Genomic DNA, 17,711 nt, shown 5'->3' with positions numbered 1-17,711 from the left:
ACATCACATTTACAGAGATCCAAATAAATATTCCGTCTTGGTATCTATTTTGTTATCTAATGTACTCTAGTCCATTTCAACATGAAAACACCCAAGTCCTTTGTAATTAGTCCCCGCCGACATGCTTGAACAGATCTCATTCAAAGTTGGTATTAGGACATTGTTCTATGACATACATGTGCATATCCATTTTCGTCTTGATACAATCCGATATGGCTGCCTGGCAGCCATTTTGTTGGCACAGTTTTCATGTCCAAAGCCATAAACTCAGACATGCTTGAACAGTGTAGTGATATCAAAAACAACCATATGAGGCCAAACAACATTAACCAGGTTTGAAAATGACAACATAAACTGCCAGTTCCTTAAAACCCAATCATAGTGGGGGACTATGTCATTCTCAATGACTTGTTAATTGTGCACCTTCCACTCCCTTTGAAGGCCCACAAAATCAGACACGAGTCACTCCATGCTTTGTCAATGGACAGTTTCTTACTGAAACTCAAACCTTTGAGTCACCATACATCGCAAGACATGCATGAAGTTCTCCCTGGGAAGGACATCACTGCAGGGAGCAACTAGCCAGGGTACAAGATCTATTGCATGCATCGCCATATCATACAAAAATATAACTAACATGGACTGAATTCTGGAAACTTCAGTGGACAAGAGATGAGTTTGGATGACCAAATAATTTGAATAATCAACATTTTACTGTCAAGCGTCTAATTTCCCCTTGCACTGTCTGCTGCCAAAATGAAGTGCACTTGACCATAGACGGAGACCTCTCTAACATATATGGCTTGACATCTAAAATACCATTCCACCAATTTTTTTTTCATTCACCAAAAAATGCAATAAGTCCAATATCAATCAAGAATACACACCTCAGCTAATGTAAAACAGCAATAAAATAATCTTGTACATAAAGTTCATTCACATACACAAAACATACGACACTACTGTAGATTTTTCACTGAGATTTATTGTTTATGTAAAGAGAAAGGAGTTGTAGATGAATAGAGGCCATATACTAGTGGACTGCAAAGGAAGCTCACCTATACTCTGAATTGTGTAGTTTTCATTTCTTGCCACTTACATTCAGTGTCTACCAGCCTACAAGCAATGATTAAGTTTCCAAACGTCATTTTTCAAAAATCCCAAATTTTCAAAATGTTTGAATTGATATGCTTATATACTTTATCTACAAGTACAAGAAATATGGCCACTACATGGTGTACATATCATGCATGTATATGGCCACTACATGGTGTACATTTCATGCATGTATATGGCCCCACTACATGGTGTACATTTCATGCATGTATATGGCCCCACTACATGGTGTACATATCATGCATGTATATGGCCACTACATGGTGTACATTTCATGCATGTATATGGCCCCACTACATGGTGTACATTTCATGCATGTATATGGCCACAACATGGTGTACATATCATGCATGTATATGGCCACAACATGGTGTACATATCATGCATGTATATGGCCACTACATGGTGTACATATCATGCATGTATATGGCCACTACATGGTGTACATTTCATGCATGTATATGGCCCCACTACATGGTGTACATTTCATGCATGTATATGGCCACTACATGGTGTACATTTCATGCATGTATATGGCCACTACATGGTGTACATTTCATGCATGTATATGGCCCCACTACATGGTGTACATTTCATGCATGTATATGGCCACTACATGGTATACATTTCATGCATGTAGAAGTAATATTACAGAAAAATAAAGGTTTTGATAAATTTGCAGGCTATGTTAGTTTTAGACTACCTTGAGCATTCTTCTCTTTTCTGTTAAAGATTTGAAGGTTATATTATTCTGAGACTACCTATAATGCTTTGTTTTCTTTATTCCCTGTTTTCCACGGTACTCTTCTCATTGGGAAAAAAAACCCAAAAGATTCAGCCAAATTTCAAACTCTTTCAGTGTAAAGTGGAAGACCAAATATTTTTTGCCATCACCACTGTACAATTATTCTTTGTAATAGTTCATAACATATTTTAGTTGATCTCTCAGAAACAAAAAAAATAAACATATTCCAACATCGGATAACACATAAAATGACATAACCAAACAATATGAGACATTCTGAAATGATTGTTTAAATGCTATAAATCACATATTAAACAAAAAGTACTGTCTTAGATCTTGTTTCTTTTGCTTAAATTTTTTAGGGAGCCATTTTGAAATAGCTTCTGTAGAAACAGCTATTTATACTCCCAGTACTAGACTTTCATTAGATTTCAAAAATTATTTTCTTGCGTATAATCTAAAATATTATGCAGCATTTGATTTTAGCAAAGCAAATCTCTGAAAACTTCAAGTTGTGGAATGCTGGAATCCTGTCGTGTTTAAGAACGACATCCTTCCTTCCAGTGTAATTTGGAATTACAGTTTGGTAGTTTCTGACTGAGGCTGTCTGGCTTTGGCCATGAAAGCTTCAATTTCATCCACAGTACGAGGTACACAGGTCATTAACTCCATGCCATCTGATGTGATAGCTATGTCATCTTCTATACGTACCTGCAATAAATAGGAGGTTCAACATTTCAGTCAAAATATATCATTTGCAAGGGTTTATAATGTGTCGATTAATGCACTACACAAATATGACGGCATCATTTTTGTCTTCCATTTTCTCTTGCAACATTTTGGCTCTACAGTACTGGAATTTTTTTATTTCTACTTTCGTCACTACAGATATGAAAAAAACAAAATAAGTAAGTCTCAAAGTATGAATACTTACCCCTCCAGAATTCATGTATCTTGTGATAGCCTCTCTACACAAAAATCTAGAAAGTTCTGGGTTCTCATACGCTGCCTCTAATACCTACAGAGACAGAAATTAAGGAAAGTTTTCAGAATCATAGAATCTAATGAATATCACTATTATATATTTTACATATTCACATTGTTATAAATTATTTCAATTTTAGATTACTATGCTGAAATTTGTTTCCTGTCTTCATTAAAATTTTTCATGCCTCATATCAAAAGTGTCTAGATTTATTTTGGGCAAAATAATCAATTTTTTGTGCCACTTTTTGACCCATTGTTGTCAAAGTCAATTTAACTCATGTGAACAGTCACAACCTTTGAAACAATCCCCTTGCATTTAGTAATGACATAAACTTACTGGAGCAATGAAATAACAACCAGGTTCAATTGTTAGTACCATTCCCTCTTGTAATGACCTTGCTGTTCTCAGACTGCGTAGACCAGGTTCACTGCTACGTTCAACACCCTGAAAGTACACCACAACTATTACCAACAACAACATTTTAAGTTTTGAAATTTTTGACACTATCACTATTAACATTCTACCACAGGTCCAAAACCCTTTTTTGGAACTTTTACACCAGCCCTCTGGTACATATGTACATTCAATGATGTTTCCTTTCATGATCAAAATATTTGTGTGTGGTTACATATACCGATAATGTATGAAATGTTTATTGAACATTCATGGTTAAGTCATGAAGAGCCTCACTGAAGTATTTCCCTTAGAAATAACATTTGAGATATGAGATAATGATTGTGAGTTAATTGTATAGCTAATAGTCATTAGATATCTCAAAATAGAAGGAACTTGGTAAAATTACTATCCTTGTTCTGTTATAATCTAACAAGCTCTAAGGACATCTATACTATGCTAAGTGAAATAATTTTTTTCAGAAATAAACTTGAGATAATGAGATCATGATGGTTGGTTGGTTGGTTGGTTGGTTGGTTGGTTGGTTGGTTAAATGTATTCCAAATGTCCATTACATGTATACACCTTAAAACAAAGAGACTTTCAAATTCTCGGTACCTGCAATAACTTCTTACATCATGCTAGAGGGTCAAAATAGAACAAGAAGGTCAACTTATTCTCACGCATGCCTATAGTAATGCATGTGAAGAGAGTGGAGTGGAAGTTATAATGTTGACCAAGAAATTGAATGTTCATTATTTTTATGACATGCCTTGGCAGTAATGTTCTATTTCAGGTACCAGAATTGGTAATGCATATCAAATGTCCATTGACTGAGAATCTGTATCATGCTAACATACAACAACATTTTCAAGTCAGTACGTTACAGTTTATTGATTCTCACATGCAACATGCATTCTTGTTTCTGTCATATTCCATGACAATCTCTACAGACATCTACAATATACAAAGTTAATCCTACCTCTGGGTAACCACCAACATCATGTACATCACATCCCATAAAGTGACCTAAACCATGTGGCATAAACACAGCACCAAGACGAGCTGCCACCATTTCATCTACATCACCATTCAACAGTCCATGTTTCTTTAGCTCCTCTAACAACACTTTCTCTGACAACCTATGCATGTCAGGCCAGGAAATCCCTATAACCAATCAGCAAGTGGAACATAAATGGTCATATGACAATATGGATGGATGTCCAGTGTTTTTATAACAATCATTCTGATTGGATTATTTGATTCTGAATAATTATCTACAAGGCTAAGTACTACCTCTACGGGTCAACAGAAAAATATCACGGTTTTGTTCAATCAAAAGAATAATGTGGGTACTCATATGAGATCATTTCCATATTTTGAAGGGTGTTAATTCGTAAAGGGGTTTAATATCCTCATTCCCTCATTTTGAAACAACACTTCTTCATTCATTTTCATTGATGTCACCATCAAGTCAGCATGTTACAATAATTGATGTTCACCTCACCATAATAACAGCGTCATTAAGTCAACATTTTACAGTTTACTGATGCTCACCTGGTTTGACTGCTGCCATTACAGCTCTACTGGACTTCAACACAGCTTCATAGATAACTTTCTGTTCTGGTGTAAATTTACCATTCACAGGAAATGAACATGTGATGTCGGAAGTGTAGCAGTAGTACTCAGCTCCCATGTCAAATAAACTGTCACCATGGTAACACAGAAATATAGACTCAGAGTTACACAAATATAGGATATATTATGGGATATTCAATTGTTATTGACATCTCAAGTATTTTATCTATATGATATCAGGGGAGGGCTGTAAATATTTAATCATACACCCTTTACTTTGACGCTTCATACTGGCACAGAAATATCATTTGAATTACTTCAACACATAAAATTGATAGTGAAACATTATTTTATGCACAAAAATGTAAAGATAGAAGATAAAGCTAGATCACTAAGCGAGAGATATCAACAACCACACCACTTGCCACATTTAGGCAAAGTGTGCCATGGCATGATACGTAAAATTATTCCACAGGTTCAATGCACACTCTCTCCATTGAATTACATCAGAAGCTATACTGGGTATATGATAACTAAAACATGGCTCTATCTTACATACCACATATCTCCATCATTGATAGTCTTATCATTAGGAGCACCAGCATGTCCATAGTGAAGGATAGCACTGTTTTCACCACTAAAATACAAACAAAATTATCATATCACAAATAAATGAAAAACAACAATAGCTAATTAGATTCTGACAGTAATTGACATAGCCTTGGCATTAGCCTTGAAGTTCCCTCATTTCCGAAATGACTTTCACTGGCTTGTTGTAAAGTGATGTGTGTATAAACTAATAGTCAACCTTGAGAAGTCAAAGACATAGCTTGAAAACTGGTTTTAAAACTTGAATACATCAATTTCTTTCTTATCATTTCACAAATAAATTTTGGGATGATAGGTTATAACCCAACCCCACTTTTGTGTTATGCCATTATTGTCAATTCTTTGCATAATCATAATATTAATAATGTTGGATTTTATGTTTTATGTTTTTACATTTTCCCACTCTGTGCTCAAAGTGTTTTACAATTATTACCTGTGGTACAGATCTATAGTGGCACAATAGCCCTTTATACTTCCTCAACTCCTATAAAGACAATGCCTTTCAACACGAGGTAAAATCAGGGGTGCCCTAGACAGCATACCTACTTGTAAGCACAGCTAGTGTCATTCTTATTTTTAGGAAATACTGACCTTCCACAGATACATGTATAGGAAACATGTCTACAGCCACCATTGGAGTAACAATAGTGCTGAAACAGACTAAGAAATAAAAAGAAATACTAGTAAATAATTGATGAATGTACTGACCTGCCACAAACACATGTATAGGATGTATGCCTACAGCCACCATGTACATAGGAATAGTGTTGGAATAGACTGGATATAAAACAAATGATAAACACACTAAGATATTACAGTGACTTCAGTATGAATAGACTGCTGGGATGTAGGGGTACAGTGGGTGAATGTGAATAGACTGTTGGGATGTAGGAGTACAGTGGGTGGGTATGAATAGACTGCTGGGATGTAGGGGTACAGTGGGTGGGTACAAATAGACTGCTGGGATGTAGGGGTACAGTGGGTGGGTACAAATAGACTGCTGGGATGTAGGGGTACAGTGGGTGGGTATAAATGAGTAATCAAACAATGATTATATAGTGCACATGTAGTACTGGCAGAGACTGGATTTGAAACAAATGGATGCTTGAGATCACAGTTCCGCAATATGAACAAATACTAGATGGGGGGGGGGGGGGTTTAATGACACAACAATCAGTTGACAGTGATGTAGACATTACACAAAGCCTACTGATACAAAAAATCATCTGTAGACATTTAATTATTGGAATAACTGAAACAGCACTACTTGTGGTACTCTTTCTCATGTATACTACGAAATAATACACAAACGTATGAAATACAGTTCCTCTTGTATGATTTTTAAGTTTTACAAAGTCGTGTTATGTGCAGTGATCTGACCTTGATCATTCAAGAATTAAGGACTTCTTGTCATTCATAGTAGGGAAGTGAAGTCAAAGAACACAAAACAATGGACTAATACTTTGTTTGTCTGTAGTTTCCACTCCCTAGCTGGCATGCCTACCTTTCCATTTGGTACTCCTTAACTCCGGGTTTAATTTTCCTCATGATTTCTTTGTGAGCGTCACTGCTTATCTTGTTAACATATCTCATCACTTCCAGTTCCTGTGGTGTCTTGATAACACGGCTGTACAACACAGATAATAGCAAACAATGATAAATGGTTTGAACTCATGCCAGTGAGTCATTTTAGTAAAAAGTGCATACTTCTAAACAGGTATGGATTCATGAGGGGGTATTGAAATTCACCTGATCCATCGGTCCAGAGTTTAAGTCTGACAGTTGCAGGCAAGCATTACTAAGAGAACTAAATGATGTATATAAGAAATGTATAACAATTATAACATTGAAATTGTATGAAAACCCATATAATGAAGGCATTGCAGTTTACAAATAAATAATAATAATAATAATTTACAAGGTACATGTACTACAATGGCCATTCTCATGACCCCATGACCTCAGTATGACCTTGGTTTACAACATCCTGGCATTTTGGCAGTATAATTTTCAAACTAATGTCATTTCAGGACAATTTGCATACAGAAAAGGATAAAGCCAAATTTCATTGTCATTGAGATATTACATTAAAAAAAAAGATAAAACTTTATATTATAGAGATTAAGCAGTGCTTATGAGACGACAACAGTATCATCATAATTTTGTGCCACGTGTCATCAAAAATATGTAAAACATTCAATTCTCATCAGTGAGCCTTTTTTTGATGAGAAACCAACAAATTTCTTGCAAGTGAATACTTTGATGCAATTATCTCTGTTTGCCATCAAATTCAGCAAGAATTAATTTAAAATATACTTTAGCTAATTTATATGATTCCCCGGGATGATTCCACTAGGACCTTCTAAAATTCTACATTTGAAAAACATGTGGTATAGCAGATAGAATATCAAGCTACAATAGTCTCTGACCATGTCAACATTCCACATCGCATCAGACAGTGTTCCTAATCAACCTTGAAGTTGAAGTCGCATTTTTCATGATTTCACAGATTGCTTTCAATTTAAAAATATATATTTTTTGTAAACACAAAATTACAACATTCTAACATTCTAACAAGATCAGGTAGGACACATGTACACAGGATGCTGTCGTATTCAAGCAGCAGATACATACTATGGGATGGCTAGCCTATAGTAGGCTCTGCCCCCGAGTGTCACACAGTGTGTGCAGTGAGACTGCTGATCATTCATGCCTTTTACCCTCTGTTTAGATTACTTTGTTATAGTTTAGAAGAGGGAAATTAAGAAATTAATGATAGTGAATTGAGTCCATACCAAATTTGCCGATTCCTCACTTGACAATAGTTATCAAAATCGTGTCTCAAAAGTGTTGCTTAATCACCTCTGCCATAACCAGAATGAGACGCCGACAAGAAGCCATTTCTAGTTGTCTCCTCATTCTCATAAGCTCTACCTAATCGCTATTATCAACTTACCATTCCATGATTTCAGGGTGCAACAAATCATAGTCTGTTTTGAATCTGAAAGTAAAGAGAGTAAAAGTTTGGAAATCTTACTTCAGTTTAACTACTTGGTTACAATAAAACATACTTCTGATCAATCATTTGCTTCATTGTATTTTTCTGTCACTTTCTGGGTTGACTTTCAAATTTTGTAAACATTATGGCATGATGTGATAAAACATATTAATCAGCGTAGTAGATCCATAGAGAGTGAAGTCCACTGTCTATGGTTTATCCATAGAGAGTGAAGTCTACTGTCTATGGTAGACCATATAAATCACAAAGTTATTAGACACCAGTAGTTCAACTTAGCATCTATTTATTATACTTTCCCACACTATTATTAAAAGTGTGAGTACTTATTAAGTAAAAACTCTCTATCTATCTATCTATCTATCTATCTATCTATCTATCTATCTATCTATCTATCTATCTATCTATCTATCTATCTATCTATCTATCTATCTATCTATCTATCTATCTATCTATCTATCTATCTATCTATCTATCTATCTATATATATATATATATATATATATATATATATATATATATATATATATATATATATATATATATATATATATATATATATATATATATATATATATATATATATATATATATATATATATATATATATATATATATATATATATATATATATATATATATATATATATATATATATATATATATATATATATAAATTGTTAAAGTCTGGTGCTTGTATTTTATTCAGAATTATATTGTACCTGTGACCTAGTATAATATGTTGAAGTAGAATATTTATAAATAACTCACTCATGGATGCCATCAAATGCTGCAGCTCTGGAGGTGTGACCACTGTCAGTATTTACTCCTTTCTGGTATGAAAAACAACATCAAAGAACTGTGATGAAAATTGTGGATTCTCAATATCATTTCTCAAAGTTGCCAGATCTTGACACTTTCATCTATTTTGACAAGTTTTCTAACTACTACTCCATATATATAAGAAATTTGTAATAAAATCGTTGTTCAGCACCATGTCATGTGTTTCTTTTCTTGTTTGTTTGGTTTTTATTGTCATAATTTCAGCAAAGTTTATAATCATAACAATCAACTTAGTTTGCATGTTCCAACAAAAACAAACTGAATTATTCATATGTATCACTACAAATTTAGCAAAATTGCACTGACATAACACTCACTGGAAAAGTTCATGGGTTAAAGTTCAAAGGTGAGGTCATAATACTAATGATGGAACCAGAAGGCTATTGAGTTCCATTTCTGTACAGGTAATTGCATGTATGTGAGAATGACAACACCTGTGACTAGTTTGCATTTTACAGACAGAATGCAAATATAACAAGAAGACAGGAAGTTTGTACTGAGTCTAAAGAAATTGGGAAGGAAACCATAACATGTAAAAAAGGCTGTTTTTGAGAAATTATTGTGTTCATACAAATAAGAAATATTCACTGAAATCTGAGATTATTTTCTGAGTTATCACACTTTCCATCGTACAACAACTTGATCACCATCAATACTTACCAACAACAGCAGAACAGATGGATTCTTTTCTTTCAATATTTCTTTTATCTGAAAACAGATCAAATGATTATAAAAAACTTAAAACTTATTGTACAAATCTGTTTTCAAAATGCACCTCTACAGGAGAAATATTAGTAGGTTCCCATAAAATGTGAGGATACCTACTTGAAATTTTAATTGACTGAGTAAGTTTTTGAATATTTATATGTACAATAAATTAGTGATTTTCTACATACTTTCAAAAGTACAAACAATAAACTTCTTAATCTTTGCATAAACCTTGGCTTGGTAAAATTTTCAAAAAAAAAATTAATTTTCAGCAAAAATTGATTTATTTAATCATCCTTCAAGAATACTTTATTTTAAACTAGATATTATCTACAGTATGACATACATTCTCTCCAAATAACAAGGAGAAAACAGTAACACATTAGTATTGTTAGTCTTTCCTAGATCTACAAAGTTAGCAGGTTATCACAGCTACCTATAAACAGACATCAAAATTCTCATAATTTAGGTGACGGACTAAGATAAAGTGACAACTGTACATGTGGCAAAGATAACACTGTACTGGTCACTGATGTCACAGTATTGCTGGGACTCATAGGTTGTACAATTCTATGCAACTAAGGTATGATGACCCATCTTTAGGATCGGACAAATGTGCCCTCTAATGATAGCCAAATTTTGTTGTTGTGAGTCAAAATGAGAAAAACTGCTATTTCTTGTGAGTCACCACATAGTAAGAGATAGGGGAACGCCAAATTTTGTTGTGTCACCAGTAATTATGTGTGCTAGTGGTGCTTCAAATTAGCTTAGAGGGCACACTGCTCATGATGAATAGGTAGACAAGAGTACAGGTATGATGAGAACCTTTCCTTCAACTTTGTTTGCTCTTAAATCTATAGTACTAAAGTTTTGTGTATCACTAGCATGATTTAAAATGTCACCGTTATCAATTAGGGAAGATATGAATTTAAATAAGTTTATTAAAAAGACAACATCAAATATACAGCAGATCACAGAAACTCTCAAAATCAGATCTTTCTGGGTTGAGACACAAATTTGTGAGTACATTCATTAAGACAGTCAGTGTGGGATCTATGGAAACTTTGAGACTTTAATACCTAAACTTCTGGCTGACAGATTTCTTATGTTTAAAGTTCATTGAACCCTGGGGTTAGGACAGATCTCCTTATTCTTGGTTCTTGGAGCATAGACTCTCCAGAGGTGGTGGGTCTATGCTTGGAGTACTATTTCCTGTCCCAAGACTGGTTGGTTTCCTTTGCTAACATATTTCTTTCCACACAAAGGAAAGTGGCTATAATTATGAGGATCGACCTTGACAGGCAAATTTACATACAATGCATAGTTATAGTTATATTATGTGATTTATAACTGTTCAAAATTAACTCTACTTCAAGCTAGTGTAAATACAGTCCAAAGTAACAATGTGGTAGAAATACAGAATGAGTTATATTCCTGTTGACAGTACCACAACAAAGTATTGGGGTTGATTGTAGTTGTTACCAGTAAAAGTAAACAATATGTCCTTCCCTATCCCTCATATTTAAAGAAAACTGTCAAATTGTGAGTGTAAGTCTCCTTTTTTTTAACTTTGACAGAAAAGCAACATATCTGCCAATTTATATCAATATTGACAGAATCTGATATAAGTCATGTATCCAAACAACTTGTGCATAATTCGTATTTATAGCTGCGTCACTTTTGAGAATTAATGTACTGCTTTCAAACCTGACAAAATACACTTGACTTACCGTATGTGAGTTCATTCCAGGGTATACACTTAACAGGGTTTTTTTAAGGGCGGTAAGCAGGTAAAATCTACCTGAGTTCCCCAGGCAATTTACCGGTGTTCCCTCACCAAAGTTATGGTAAATGGTATGGAAAGTTTTGCAAATTTTACCAGATTTCCCTCCTTTCTTACCAGGGTGACAGACCTTAGTAAAAATGCTGATTAAACTCATAATACTGAGAATTTACAGATGAAAATGATTCCAAAGATTCATAGTGGGACAAACATTGTTTCAACAAAATAAGCTAAACTACCTTTAGAGCCAAAAGATTTACATTTACACTATGTAAAACTACATGTACTCACATCACAAGACCAATAAGACTCATCAACTCCATACTTCTCCTTGAAATGATTTTCTGGATGTAATCTGAAAATAACAACAAATCAATACTTTAGTACCAAGTTCTACCAGTATTCACTTCAAACAACATGTATCTATATTAACAGATTCTGTTTAAATTACCATGTCTTGGTTCAGAGAGTTTAAGTCATTGCAAATTTTTGTAGGAATAGAAAATTGGATGTAGTCAGCTCAATTCAAATTTCCCCGCCAAAACAGGGTGAGCAAATTTCTTGTTTTTCTGAAACATCTTGGGTTATCTCAGTTTGATTTTAGACTGAAGTTGAAAAAATTCAATCATTTGAGTAAGAATTTTGATTTCAAAGTGATCACATGAACACAATTTCATCAAAAAATTATATAAATACTTGGGAGCAGTTAAATTAAAAAAATTGCTATATCTGCACAATGCAAAACTTTGTAGCAGAGTGCTTCTTTTGCTATTGTTGATAAATAAACATAAAAACTACACAATATGATAGACATCTATGTTACATAATCCAACAAGTAGATCACAAAAGCTTGGAAGAGTCCATCTACCAATCCATCCTATCTTATCAGTGACTCACAAAATGACCTAAATCTTAGACTAACATACAAACTAACCTACTTTGGAAATAGTAAACAGTTTACTTGACATTTGACCTCTCCTGGTGCCACAGTTGTGCTGTACAAACTGACTCCCAACCAAATACACATGATAATGAAAACTTTCAAGTATCATACCAGTCCAACTGAGTTTTAGAGTTGAGACTCAACTCTGACATGGTTTCTTTCCTTCTCTGTCAAATAGGTTTGTTACATAGGGTTTATGCAGGATGGCAAAGACTCCTAAAGAAAGATATAATTACTATGTCTACTTACTTTCCCATCCATACTGCATAGGAATCAGGTAGTTTAGGCGGGAACACTACAGCTTTACCACTGTCTACATCTATAGCGCCATAGAATTCAGATTCTGTCACTCCAAATGTCCAATGGAAGTACGACTCCTGCAATGACAGAACTTATTTTAGAGTGAAGAAGTCGACAACCAGTAAAACAATATGTACTTATATAGTTAGCAATTTACACTGCATTTGATAATGTACTTTCAGTATGAATTTTTACTCTTCATAAAAATTCAGAACTCTAATGCAATGATCATTGAGATATTTTTCATGGCTTCCAAAGTTGTGTTTTACATTTACAATGTATATATTTGTTTTATAAGTTTGTAAAATTTTAAGTCAGTATTCAGGGATGAACAAATCCACTGGTCCTGGGTCCAGGACTAGCATTTTTTGGGGGCGGACCACACAAATTTTACCTTGTCTGGTCCGTTGGACCAGTACCTTACTGTTAATAACTACGTTAGAAAATCGTCCTAATATACAGATTCAGAGGCAAGATTTAATGTTTCACGTTAGCGGGACCTGGGACCACTAATTCTTTCAGCAGGAACACTGGATTTTTTAAAGCACTGATCCGGGGACCACTAGTTTACAAAATGATTTGTTCACTCTGGTATTTTTTCAAGGATAAACACTGGAAACTAATCAAATTCAATTCAGTTTCTGATTCATTCCTCAATCTATCCTTAGTTATCTGGGGTGAAAGCACATTTTAGGTCTTACCAATAAAACTTTCACTGTTCACTTTGAAACACTTCCTCACTAGGAAAGAAAATTTCTCTTTCAGTGAAGGCCCATTATCATGTTGATTATTGAATCCAAGGTACTTGCATATTGTTATCTTATCAGTAGCTCTATAAGAATTAAATGGAATCATTATATTGTTCAGCACCAACTTGTTTTTCTAGCTCTCTACCGGACAACTGTTTTTAATCCTAATTCAAACTGGGCCTTTAAAAATCATCATCACAAATGTACGGAGAGACTAACCTGCCTAAAGACATCATCTGTATCTGAACAGTATCTTTGTTTCTGTTCTCCACCCTGCAATAACACTATTGCACCTTTTGGGACACCTTCCTTTGCACGTAGTTTCTCACATAGTCGTCTTCTGTTAGTGGCAAACAGATCCGTTGACACACTCAGGGTGTGATCACCAAGACAAAATGCAATACTACAAAGGAAGAAACAGTATCACAATCAAGTTTGCAGTTTGATTTACCCCTTCAAAACTACAGTTGTCTTGAAATTGTAAAAGTTATATGGATAAAGAAGAAACAACGACATACTACAACAGGGTGATAAAAGAGAAATTATATTTTTCAATAATAAGTCAGTGACCTGGCACACTTCACATTGTATATATACCTTAGTATTCAATACAAATTATTACACAGATAATATGCACTGTAGAACATTGATGTAATTATTTGTTAAATATTTCTATTTCGATATCCATGATATATCAAAACAACTGTTGGTTCCCATCACCACATCCAGGGACTACTCCTAGAGATAAGATAGCTATAGCTGATATAGCTAAGATGATATGGAATCTAGGTTTATGATGATATCACCTCCATACATTTCACCAGATATATGTACTTGTATGTCCACATGGCATGACTATAGCATTTTTGTTAAGGGTGGTATGCAGGTAAAATCTACCTAAATTCCCCTCTGTTACTGGGGTTCTTCCACCTAAGCAAGAACACTGAACTACTCCATGATTGGTATGCAAAACAACTATCAAGATACCGAGGACATTTCAAGTCACATGATCTGACAATGAAGTACTTGATATTGTGCACATTCTCAGTTGTTAATATCCTTTCCTAGACTGTCTTGTGCTGGACTTGGCATAATAATTTTGTAAACACATTTGCATAAAATCACTACTTTGACCATGACACCCATTTTGTCATAAAGTTCACTGTAAAAGACTGGTGGCCTTCATTACATTGCATTACTGTGAGAAAGTACATTGTAAAGGCTACAGACACTTAGAATGTCAAGTAAAGTAGAGTGACACATCAAATATTGGTAAGGGGCACATGTTACTGGAAAAGAATTAATTTATAAATAGTCAAATGTGATAGTCTTAGACATAGCATAGGGAGGGGTTAGCGTTTAGGAATCAACTCATTAGCATAAACCTAACGTTTTGAGGGGGGTCTGTGTACGGTATCCAGTCAAAACGTCCCCGGGTCAAAACGTCCCCGGTTTCCATAAGTCAAAACGTCCCCGGGTCAAAACGTCCCCGGGACAAAACGTCCCCAGGTCAAAACGTCCCCGTCTTTCCATTTTCCTCGACCCAAACTATTTGTGTGTGAGTGTGTGTGTTACATTATATCCTTATTTCTTACTATTTCTTACATCACAATACAGTAATGTGACTGCGTACCCACCTCAGGTGCCCAAAATACGTTTATGCGGCTCCCATGGATCGGCTAACACAAGTGCTAATTAGCGACACAAATGAAGAGGGCGGTAAGGTTTGAAGTCACGCGTGGCGACGCTTCAAATACTTGAATGTTGCGATTGATCAATGTATTTAGCACATCATGCAAATATAGTTAATCGTGATGAACGAAAGTAGTATGCACTGGCAAGTCGGTGAAAACTAAAACGAACAGAAAATGGTTCGGAATATGGGCATCGATACTTGACCGTGTTTTAGGGAAGGAACGGAAACTGTTACACAGTCAAGTCTCTTGGTTAAATATGGTCATACCCGAGGACGTTTTGACCCGGGGACGTTTTTGACCCGGGGACGTTTTGGTCATACCCGGGGACGTTTTGACCCGGGGACGTTTTGACCCGGGGACGTTATGACTGGTAAGCCTGTGTACAGTCACTTGTGAGCTAATTTTTTTTTAAAAACTATAGTATACAAAATAATGGCAGCAATAAGAATGAATATTCAAATAATACTATTGGTGTTTGCTCCTAAAAACGTTTCTGTGAGCATTCACTGATTACAGTATTTTTTTTTAAATATTCATAAATACCTAAAAACGACATTATTTTGTAACATCACCATCCTTGAATAGATTATTAGCTCACAAGTAAATGTGGCTTTTTGTATGCTATATGAGAACTTCATATCATATCCACAGCCACTTGTGTACTGGGATTATATTACTGAACAGTCTTGTAACCAAAATTTAGCAACTGTAATAGATTTAAGGTATACTAGCTCCTTTAATATCTTGTAAGTATTTTTAAGACCAAAGATACAAAATTTAGAATTATCTACCATAAAATTATGTATGCTAAATTTAGGTTACAAGGCTATTACTAGTGTTAGTTATTGGATGTTTAGTTACGAATGAAAATCATTCTATCACTGTCAGCTGTTAAACTTCATGTTACACCACTGAAGGTGGTTTAATAATAAATTATAACCAGACAAAAACCGTGGTCCGGATTTTCACTTTCATTCTGTATTTTGTTACATTCTTTGGCTTAAAGTTAACCGCAGGGCGTAACGGAGGTACGACCCGACTCTTATGACTAGGAGAGTCTTAAATTGTGTCGCACCCAGCTGACCCAGCGTTCTTTTCTATTTGCCAACCTTGTCGATTGTCAGTCAAGATGGGTGGATTGTCCTGTGAAGCACATTAGCCAACATATAAAACACCAATTAGTATGAAAACAAATTTAACAGCGACAAACCAACTTACTTTGCGGAGCCAGCTGCCATCTCGATCTCAGATGATTATGACCGTCACGTGATGATGGCGTCTGCTATATTGTCCTTTTTGACCTGTGACCCCGAATCAACACTGTCCGATAGCGGGCGCAAATGTCAGGCGATTCCTAAGGTTTTCACAAGGTTTTGTGGCATTCCTGCAGCTGCTTGGTTTTTTTTATTTTTGTTGTTCTGGTTTGCGAAAATGTATATTTTGAGGAAAAGCGTATATGATATCGACCTAGAGAGAAATATACGACATATCCTTGAAATCATCATACCAAAGAAAGCGTAACATTTACTATAATAGGAAACACGACATGGCGTAATATTAGCGTCGTTGCATACATGCACCTTGGGTGCGGGTTAAAACACTAAAACTTAAAAAGTCACCAACACAGACGAAAAAACCCTCAAAACCACAGCAAAACGCTACAATTATTGCAGCTAGTAACACATAACTACTGACACGTTTTCTATTTAGCGATGACGTTACCGACAAAAATGAGGCAATGGCCGCCGTTAATATTTCAAGTGGCATGGCTATAATAAATGTAAGTGATTTTTATTTACATAAATCAGAGTTTGTTTTTAGTGGAATTCGGAAATACACAATCTATTCTGGATCGGGTTAGTCATTGTCGCCAATATGAGTCTTGTTTTTACGTAAATCTGATAGGCTAATACACTTCACGGCATGGATAGAGAAGAAGTCTCCTCTGTTTTTTGTTAGTATTAGACTTCCTAAGAAGCCTTCAAAAATTCGTAAGAAACTATCCTTACGGAAGCATTCAGTTTAAATTATTAAAAAACATATAGATTAGCGATGAATCTGTCTGTCTGTGTGCCGATTTAAAGGGTACGCGGAAATAAATAGAAAACACAAAGAAACTCCTACTACGGTTCGCATGTACACCACGAAATGTATTTTGAATCGTTTTGGTCGACATTAAACTGCATTGTTTGATTCCATTGTGTTCCAAATCCTTTTTGTTATATTTTAAAAAATTTAGAAAG

General features: G+C 34.9%; 1 protein-coding gene across 2 annotated transcripts; it reads right to left on the bottom strand.

The window, feature by feature from the left end:
- Positions 1-971: 971 nt before the first annotated feature.
- On the bottom strand, positions 972-16,751 carry LOC144437166 (xaa-Pro dipeptidase-like). Of its 2 annotated transcripts, none has more exons than XM_078126045.1 (15): positions 16,687-16,751; positions 13,991-14,174; positions 12,972-13,099; positions 12,071-12,134; positions 9,949-9,996; positions 9,217-9,278; positions 8,386-8,430; positions 6,934-7,056; positions 6,138-6,206; positions 5,380-5,457; positions 4,800-4,948; positions 4,225-4,409; positions 3,186-3,293; positions 2,796-2,879; positions 972-2,572 (listed from the first exon to the last, which is right to left on the bottom strand). In XM_078126045.1, exons 1-15 carry the CDS (start codon positions 16,704-16,706, stop codon positions 2,438-2,440), a joined length of 1,482 nt encoding a protein of 493 aa, XP_077982171.1. In that variant the 5' UTR covers positions 16,707-16,751; the 3' UTR covers positions 972-2,437. The 2 variants fall into 2 exon arrangements, with proteins under 2 accessions (XP_077982171.1, XP_077982170.1); XM_078126044.1 differs by lacking the exon at positions 6,138-6,206 and adding an exon at positions 6,021-6,089.
- Positions 16,752-17,711: the final 960 nt, after the last annotated feature.

The sequence above is a fragment of the Glandiceps talaboti genome, chromosome 7 (assembly GCF_964340395.1).
Source record: "Glandiceps talaboti chromosome 7, keGlaTala1.1, whole genome shotgun sequence".
NCBI classification, from domain to species: Eukaryota; Metazoa; Hemichordata; class Enteropneusta; family Spengelidae; genus Glandiceps; species Glandiceps talaboti.
The sequence above is the reverse complement of the archived record's forward strand: the minus strand, read 5'-3'. Positions and strand labels throughout refer to the sequence as shown.